The sequence below is a fragment of the Physella acuta genome, unplaced genomic scaffold (genome assembly GCF_028476545.2).
Source record: "Physella acuta isolate Inbredline_101_S28 unplaced genomic scaffold, ASM2847654v3 ptg001164l, whole genome shotgun sequence".
NCBI lineage: Eukaryota > Metazoa > Mollusca > Gastropoda > Physidae > Physella > Physella acuta.
The window spans coordinates 63,593-73,501 of NW_026732681.1; the positions used below are offsets into that span (position 1 = coordinate 63,593).

The 9,909-nt window shown below is 37.7% G+C and overlaps 1 protein-coding gene across 1 annotated transcript; it reads left to right on the forward strand.

The window, feature by feature from the left end:
• Positions 1–8,494: 8,494 nt before the first annotated feature.
• LOC131956639 (cartilage matrix protein-like) lies at positions 8,495–9,375 on the forward strand. Its single transcript, XM_059321167.1, has 2 exons — positions 8,495–8,549; positions 8,807–9,375. Exons 1-2 carry the CDS (start codon positions 8,495–8,497, stop codon positions 9,373–9,375), a joined length of 624 nt encoding a protein of 207 aa, XP_059177150.1.
• The last annotated feature ends 534 nt before the right edge of the window (positions 9,376–9,909 follow it).

The following is a 9,909-nucleotide window of genomic DNA, read 5'->3' on the forward strand; positions in this document are numbered from 1 at the left end:
TAAGTGCGACACCAGTGTTTCTTTCAGACTTTTTCCTACCCGGAGGGGGGAATTTTTTCTAATCTAAAAAGTGTGTAGCGTGCAGTTTTTTTTTTTTCAAGCATCTCTTCCGGTAGGGGCGAAGCCCCGCCCAGATTCTTCCTATAGTTTGTATGATCTACAAATGCGACCAGTGTTTCTTTCAGACTTTTTCCTCCCCGGAGAGGGGTGTGGGTATTTGAAATTTTCGGGGGCGGGGGTAGAATTTTCTGGAAGGGGGAGGACACTGGAAAAAGTATATAATTATATTTCGTTGAATGGGACGGTAGACATGTTTTGGAGTGTGTGTGTGTGAGGGGGGGGGAGGGAGGCGAAGCCCCCTCCTCCCAAGTAGAGTTGCCTGAAAGAAACTCTAAGTGCGACTTTTGTCATGAATGAGATTAGGTGCATGGTTTAGGAATAAGCCTATGACTATATTTTGTATAAATTAAAGTACCGAGAAAATAGACAGCAATATCAACCTAGCGCCCGTTGTATCCTTCCTCCATTTTTCTCGTAATATAATAATAATTTTTAAATTGATAATGACAAGTTAAAAATGAAAATGAAAACAAAAATCTTTTTTTTCTTTTTTTACAATTTAAAAAAAAATTAATTTACTGATTTTATTTGGTAAAATGGTTTCATGCCTTTAAAAAGACTATCCTTATATGCTAATTCATAATAAATATAATCAAATAATAATTTTAATAATATATGTGTCTTCTTTTCTTCTTCTTCGTTCTTAATTATTAGTGTTGAAGGGGATCGAGATTTATCTGCCAGTGGGTTTAAACTCGTGACTTTGTTCGAATTTATCAACCATGAGCTTTTAGCCGACTCGACCACGCCTCCATCATAATTTAGCGTTACGTGTCAACTGGTTCAGTGTTTCTTCCAGACTTTTTTCTCCGGGGGGGGGGGGACACTTGAAATCTTCGGGGGGGGCGGTAAACTTTCTTCGGGGGGGGGGGGGGCGGACACTGTTAAAAGTATATATTTTCTATATAAATTATATAAATTCCATTTCGTTCGGGGGGGGGGCGGTAAAAAATTTTCGGGGGGGGGGGGGGTTAAGCCACCCCCCCCCCCCCCAAAGAGATGCCTGAAAGAAACTCTGAACTATGCGCCATTGAGGCCATTGACTCCGATTTCAGCCTGCTTTTCTTTTTGGATTTGCTTCCATAGCCTTTGTCCAACCAAGAACAAACTACAAGGCAGCAGTTGTTTAATTTTGAAGTTGTCTCTCCTAGAGGAGTGGCTGTCCCCAGCTAACGAGCCTCATCTGCCCGAGGGTTCGAACTCGAGACTTTTCGGATTAGCAACCATGAGCTTTACCGACTCCACCACGCTGACCCCTATATATGTGTCTAAATAGCCTCAACTTTTTTATTTGACACTTCAACTTTTAAATAATTACTTGCCCCAAGACAAATTTGCTAAATTATTTAAAATTATGCTTACGCTGAAAACATTTTCTTTTCAGTTATTCTCATCTTTTATTATACCAGTTTTGTTTGTTAACATTAGAGTACCAGGGTACGTACTATTTTGTGCTCTATGCTTAAGGTTTATTTGATACGTAAATGTAGATTGATGTCTAACAAATTCTATATTTATACTGTATTGTAGAGCGATGTGTGAACTGATAGGCGAGGATGGGGGTGGAGGAGAGGCCAAAGAGAGGGACTTTACAATTTTTACATTTGGTGTATTCTTAAAAGTAGGCTATTTGTAATATTATATCATTGATCGATGTACTTGTGTTGACACAGCTCGTGTAATAGGTCTACTTGATATAAAATTACAGCTTTGCCGGCATACTGATTTAACTGCTTTTTATTTTTGATTATGTAGCTGTAAAAAAAAATTAAGAAAAGACGACGGCAATTACCACTTTCCAACTTTTTCCTCGCTGGTAAGAGAGGGGGGGGGGCTACGCTTTCTTTAAAAAAAAAGGTTTTCTAAAATGCCAGTGCAGGGCCTGGTCGGAACGGTTAATAGATTAAATTGAAAAGACTCTAACTAGTGTTAGCGACCGCACCTCCCTCCCACAACAGGAAGTTGCAAGTTATCCTTCACCCACAGAGAAAAATGTCTAAAGAAACACAGTCTATCATGTTAATGCTATTAAGTGATAGCATGCCCTGACATGAAGGTAATGTAACAATGAGCTTGAACCTACAGAGTTTTATCATCAGACTTCCCTATACTCTCTGTACTATGTAGCCTAAGGAATACGCTTAAGGGAATTACAGCAATATAAACTTAATATAAAACATTACATTTTGTATGACATTATTTAACAAAAGCATTGATAAGTTGCTTATCATGTGGATTTTGTTCTTTTTTCCTTATTGACGCGACAAGCACTATGTTCCACATTGGCTAGGGTGTAAACGTTTTTATAGAAAATCTCTCAATACAGTTTCAATATTTAGAAAAGGAGTGCCAATCTTGAATTATTTTTTTTGAGAGATATTTTACTGAGAGTGACAGGAAGGCGGGTGGGTGGGGGGGAGGGGTGTCAGGGGATTCCAGTCTGTTTCCCTCGTGATGCTTTCCTCGCAGTAAAAATGCAATAATGTCCTCTGCCATAGTGAGGGGTGTATAAAAAGGACAGCATGAAGTTTATCAAATTAAACAAAATGTAAGACCCATGTCATAACAGCGTGCATAAAGTGGATATCAATTATCATGCTCATCGTCCTAGAAAAACTTCAAAATTTAGAGATGTAGGCCTATAGTCCTTTTTGGGATAATGGAAGCTATTGTAAAATATCGAACAATATGGAATTTAAGATGGAACAAGTTCAATAAACTGTAAAGATTGTATAATAGTGTTACAATTTATTTTTCCAAAGCTCGTTACATTTTGTCAAGTGTACAAAAATGATGTTAAAAATGGCGTCGTTCTGTACAGAACATCAATATCAATGCGATAGGTTCAATGAAAAATGTTACCATAGACAAATAATCTCAGACAAACTCTAACATTTAGATCTACGAATCCTGCTAGAGGTGAATGGTACATACAAACCCTAAACAGTTGTGACAGCTCACATATAATTTCCTTTACTTTTGTAAATATTAAAAGTAAAATAATATTTTTTGAAACCACATGACTTAGTTCTACTTATGCCATATTTATTTATATTTTCATTGGGAGATTGAAAAAAAAAATGTTTTTGACATTTTTTAAGAAAATTGTTTAGTTACAAAAAATGTTAAAACACAAAATACGTCCAATCTTCAGTCCAACAAAAACCTCACAATCAAGTGATTAGATAACATTTATTTTAGTAAAATAACTGCATACACTTTAAAAAAATATTGAATTGAACATTCGAAACTTTACCCGCAAGCTAAGCAGTCAAAGGGAAATAATAAGCAGAAACATAATTGTTTCTCTACTACTAGACTACTCTAGCCTATGTGCCCACGCAAAAAATGTATCGATTTTTGAAACTCATTGTGTGGTGTATAAGGTGAAGCTAAACACCCCTTCAAACCTGACGGCCCATACAAGGGTCAGCACTCTGCCTAGCCGTTTCTTTTTCTCACGACTCGAGTACAGTAGCCAAAAAATACGTGGACTCTCTGACCAGATAAGGATTCAAACTAGAAAAATTAACCCGAGATCCCAATTATATATAGTTTGTTCTACTATTCGAACACGCCGAACCACTGTCTTGAACAGTTTCCTTCAGGAGTCTCTTCTGGGTAGGGGGGGGGGGGGTTATCCCATTGTTCGCCTCCCCGGAAATTTTAGTCCAACCCCTTTCCCGAAAATTTCAAGTGCACCCCCCCCACCCCGAAGAATAATTTTTTTTTCTTCTCCACTAAATATATGTCAGTGTTTTTAAGACTGCAGCCATCCAATCCCTTAGTGTCTCTAACATAAAAGGACACTAGTTCCGGGTTTTTGTATGTCAACGCATAATACTTTAGAATTCACGACGGAACACTTAAAAAGGAAAGTAAATAAACCGGGAATGATCTCCCCAAAACTTTCTCAAATATTCTTATATAAAACAACCGGGGATGGGAACTCGGACTATAGACATTATTTTTAATCCATTTTAAATACTTAAAGTTTTTAAAATAGAATAAAATCTCGTAGAAAAAAGAACTGCACACAAAGTAAACACCAAATAAAAAAGTGCATAATAGTGCGCAATGTTATTAGTACTTTATAAATTTACATGCGGTTTTTGAGAAATCGGAAATAGCGTAAATTAGTACTTCCGGTCAACGGAAAATACTAAAAATTTGACAGAAGGTAGAGAATTAGATCTTTTACTTACATGTGAAATTTCATTTATCTATCTAAAATAGTATTCAAGTTATAGGCTTTTGAAAAATTCAAAGTAGAAAAAGTACCACTTCCGGTTATCGGAAATCGCTCAAAAGTTGATTCGGATCTACGATTTTGATAAAATACTTACATATGAAATTTCATCAACCTAGCTGTAACTATACTCAAGTTATCGTGTTTCCACACACAGACACACAGACACACAGACACACACACACAGACACACATACGGTTTTTCCGTATCAGTGAGGTGTAACACACATGTGCAATAAAGATTACAGAATAACTGCCAGATTTTAATATTTAATTTTTTTTTATATATGATTGAATAAGAATGTGAATTTAGGGTTTTCCTCCATTGTAATTCGCAGTAGCATGTTGATGAAATTAATTAATTATCCTAAACCATTACCTCAAGGTTTTAAAGTTACCCTTTCGAACTTGGAGGTCCATCAGGTAGATAAAGTAGAGTTTACCGATTTCTGTGACCTCGTTATATGTAGGTATAGTGTTGTCAGTATTATGACCAGCCGCCATTACTTTCCCTAACACGAGTCAGGTACCCATTACGGCTGGGTGGACTCAACATCGTCCTACTGACTCAAGCTCGGGATCCGCACTCGCGACTTACGAGTTAGCAGTCGTGCATTCTACAATCCGACCACGCGGTGATCAGCTTTAGCTTAAACCACATCTTACAAACATCACTGGTCATATTCTCAGTATTTAAAATCTTAACGTTAGTATGCCATACAATAAATCTCAGCTAGGCTAATTTTTGTTTTTCCAGAAAGAATTCACCTATTAATTAAAATCTAGATCTACAGTTTGCGAATCTTTAGCATATAACTTTACGCTGTAGAGTACAGAAAAGAATTACAGAAATCAGACTGCTATGTAGGCTTCGAGGTTAAACATCAACACCCAGTGGTATATTCTGGATGGGGATTGTTAGACCCTACCCCGTCCATAGATCCCCAAAACGACAGCTGTCCCCAGCTATTTTAGGCACTTTAATTTCAAAATTTTGTAAATTACAGGCACATCTTTTCGGGGTGAATATATATATATATATATATATATATATATATATATATATATATATATATATATATATATATATACATATATATATATAGTAGAACAAAATATTTGAATTCGCGAAATAACGGCTAAAACTCGTTTTCTAACATGTTTTTTTATAATGCAAAAAAGTTACATCACGCCATCTGACCCCCCCCCTCCCCCTAATCACACACCGTCACAAAATTATGAACCCCCCCCCCTCCCCCCTACGAGTCTGACGTCATTTATGGACGACCCCTTACTGAGTTCAAAAGCGTTGTCGAATCCCCCAAATCAACATGTGTAGATTGCGTCTTAATTGTCTAACACAGTGGTCTCCATTGACTATCAAATACCAGTTCGGGGGCCTGAGTTTCTTTAAGGCATCTCTTCAGGGTCGTGGCGCCCCCCCCCCCCCCCCCAAGAACCGCCCTCCCCCCCCCCCCCCCCCCCCACGAAATATAATTTATTTAGAAATATATACAAATTTCACCCCCCCCCCCCACCCCACCCGAGGTCCACGTTTGTTCTCAAATTGTTATTCACGTAATACTTTCTTGAAAATGTTTGTTCACACAGCATTTTGTTCGAACATTTGAAAGGTACTTTGATGCAAAAGTTTTAATGTTAGGAAAGTATTCCTTGTGAAAAAACTTATAAAAACCCACCCTTCCTTTCTTTGAACGTGTCTCTAAGGAAGTCATTTTCTTGCAATCCGATGACCTCCAGCTGCAGTTCATCTTTGCAACTGGTTACATTTGCTTCAAATGGGCTTTGAAACAGTCTCACTTCTTCTGCCTTTAAATCCAAGTGAGAAAACCGCTACTAAAACTGCAGCTGGAGGTCTTGAATGATCTCGTATGTAAATGACGCGGGGAACGCAGTGGTTGCTTCAGCCGTAAAAACCTTGCACTGCTAAAAGTGTGTCAAGTTGTTAGCCTGTACTTGTTCTAAAGACATGCCAATTTTGTGTATGAAGGCCTTTAGGTGGGTGTATAGATCAGAAACTAGATTTCCCTCTCTTGCCGTTTTAGGTTCAGAAAATTTAAATGACTAGTTATGTCTGCAAATATGATGCCAATTTCTATACCGACTCTCCATCAGACAATAATGGCTGTGACTTGCCTTTACTATTAGGAAGTAACCTATTTTTTTTCTTAGATACTCTGCTCAGAATTTTCTCGCAAAATTAGCAATCTTGCTGATGTGAAATATGGTAAATCTTGCGATTTTGTGTTTGTCTCTGAACTATCTATGGTTAGATATCCTCTTCGGTAACAGTGTCATACATTATATGTAGGGAAGCCAGCTCTTGTGTTATGTTTATGTCTTCACCCACACCTCTAATGAACACAAGCAGTTGAGAGGTGGAACAGCTGCCCAGCGATTCATCAATTGCAATTGAAAAATGGCGAAACTTGCTTGAATTTTTCGCTATTTGAGCCGCAATGTTTTCACGAATGTCTGCATCACGGCGGGCAATGGTATTTGCACACAAAGCTACATTTTCAAATAGTTTTGAATTTTCTGGGCAAAGTTCCTCAGCCACCTCCAACAAATATTTATTCAGTGGTCAAAAAGGGCCGTAGATTGGAGACCCCTGGTCTAACACACAGAACACGAGGAAAGAGTTTAAAAGATATTGTAGTGTTTTCTGAAATTCACAACAAATAATAAACAAATGTGTATATGCATGTGTATGTGTATGCGTATGCGTATGTGTATGTGTATGTGTATGTGTATGTGTATGTGTATGTGTATGTGTATGTGTATGTGTATGTGTATGTGTATGTGTATGTGTATGTGTATGTGTATGTGTATGTGTATGTGTATGTGTATGTGTATGTGTATGTGTATGTGTATGTGTATGTGTATGTGTATGTGTATGTGTATGTGTATGTGTATGTGTATGTGTATGTGTATGTGTATGTGTATGTGTATGTGTATGTGTATGTGTATGTGTATGTGTATGTGTATGTGTATGTGTGTGTGTGTGTGTATGTGTATGTGTATGTGTATGTGTATGTGTATGTGTATGTGTATGTGTATGTGTATGCGTATGCGTATGCGTATGCGTATGCGTATGCGTATGCGTATGCGTATGTGTATGTGTATGTGTATGTGTATGTGTATGTGTATGTGTATGTGTATGTGTATGTGTATGTGTATGTGTATGTGTATGTGTATGTGTATGTGTATGTGTATGTGTATGTGTATGTGTATGTGTATGTGTATGTGTATGTGTGTGTGTATGTGTATGTGTATGTGTATGTGTATGTGTATGTGTATGTGTATGTGTATGCGTATGCGTATGCGTATGTGTATGTGTATGTGTATGTGTATGTGTATGTGTATGTGTATGTGTATGTGTATGTGTATGTGTATGTGTATGTGTATGTGTATGTGTATGTGTATGTGTATGTGTATGTGTATGTGTATGTGTATGTGTATGTGTATGTGTATGTGTATGTGTATGTGTATGTGTATGTGTATGTGTATGTGTGTATGTGTATGTGTATGTGTGTGTATGTGTATGTGCATGTGCATGTGCATGTGCATGTGTATGTGTATGTGTATGTGTATGTTATGCGTAAAATGCTTTCCTATCTAGAACATATATATATATATATATATATATATATATATATATATATATATATATACGAATTAGTGCATAACAATGTATATTATCTATAACGTCGAATCAGTACGGCATAAAAATGTATATTGTAACACTTTAAAACGAATTATACACATTGGTGGCGTTGCAAAGGATTTCCAAAAAAATGGGCATTCAAATAAGAAACTAAGCACGAATAATTTAATATCCAACTATATTGACTGTAATTGCTTGTCGTAGTACAAAGTAGTTGTATATAAACGACGTCACAAACCGAAGTGTGTACATTTTTTAAGAGGGTGGTTGCGGCGGGTTAGTAGGCGGAGGTGTGAGGACATTTAATGCGGGGCCAAAGTTTTTGTGACGATGTGTGACTATGAGTAAGGGGAGATAAAAATTGTTTAAAAAGCTTGGCGTTGTTTATGAATTATTACCCCTAAATACACATACAAGCTTCTCATAGTACATACATAATGAGCAGGACATTACCTTCGGCAACCCACCGACAATGCCCCAGGAGAAATTTGAGTAAGGGGTTAGAGTTAGGTTTAGGGCTAGGTTTAGGTTTGGAGTTAGGATTGGGGTTTTAGTTAGCTGTAGGGTTTAGGGTTGGGTTTTTGTTCAGGGTTCCTGAGTGGTTGCGGGGGGGTAGGTAATTCACAGGGGCTGGGTAATACAAACACATAAAAACAAAAATTGGAAATTACTGACTTGGGGAAAGATGAGCATATCAATAATTAATACAATGTATGTTTTTAATGCACTTTGACTTCTCATCTCACCAGGACATGTGAACACCAGGTTTGATCTAGTGTTTGTACTTGACGCCACTTCCAGTGTGTCCAAATCTAACTTTGATCTGATGAAGAAATTCATCAAAGATTTCATCTATGAAGACGATATTTACAATGAAAATGTTAGAATTGGTGTTGTCACTAGCAGTAACAGTCATATCCAGTTCCATCTTGATAAGCACAGAACTAAAGATGACATCATCAATGACATAGAAGCTATAGCCTATCCACCAAATGACAACACCAACACAGCAGATGCCATTAGAACAATGAGGACAGACATGTTCACTGAATCAAAAGGGGATCGTTTAGATGTTGATAACATCGCCATAGTACTTACAACTGGTGTCTCCAACAGTCAAATCATTCAGTCAGAATCTGACGCGGCCAGAACAAAGGGCATTCACATCTTTGTTGTTGGCATAGGTCTAAGGGACACCACTCAGTTGGATGTTATCGCCAACAAACCAGTTGACCAAAATAGATTTACTGTCAATGATTTTACAGATCTCGAGGACTTTAAGGAGGACATTTTTCCAGTTGTGTGTAAGTCTTTTTAATGAATAAACATTGTATAGTCGTCATTTCCTAAGCCATAACTAAGTCCATACTGTAGTTGTATTTTTGTGATACATTTAACAAAGATACAGGACCACAAATCGATTCTATAGATGTGTTAAATTACGTCTCTACATAGGCCATTCTAACTTTTCCCAAATGGCAGTGGCGTAGGCAGGGGGGTTAGGGGGGTCATAACCCCCCATATCATTTTTCTCTATATATTTTGCTATTTTTTGCCTTGGTGTCACCCCCCTAAATGGTGTCACCCGGTGCGGTCCGCACCCCCCCCCTCCTCGATACGCCTCTGGCTTTAGCGAGAGTATTGTCGGGCTTTGAATGTGTGTAACGGATGGGAGGTAACTCACAAGTTCTTAGAGCCACCTACCTACCTACTTTGTTTAACTTGAGACGAGCTCTTTTAACTTATTAAATATTTACGCTATGATTCGAGTGGGGGTATTGATAAAGGTGGGGGGGGGGGGATTGATGAGGGCTAGCAGTAAAAGGTGAATAAATATTAAAATGAAAGAAGC

What these genes read in the sequence shown, in the direction of transcription:
- LOC131956639 (XM_059321167.1), top strand. Translation starts at nt 8,495, where the DNA reads ATGAGCAGGACATTACCTTCGGCAACCCACCGACAATGCCCCAGGAGA. An exon ending in ATGCCCCAGGAGAAATTTGA is followed by an intron (nt 8,550 to 8,806) that starts GTAAGGGGTTAG and finishes TCATCTCACCAG; the next exon opens with GACATGTGAACACCAGGTTT.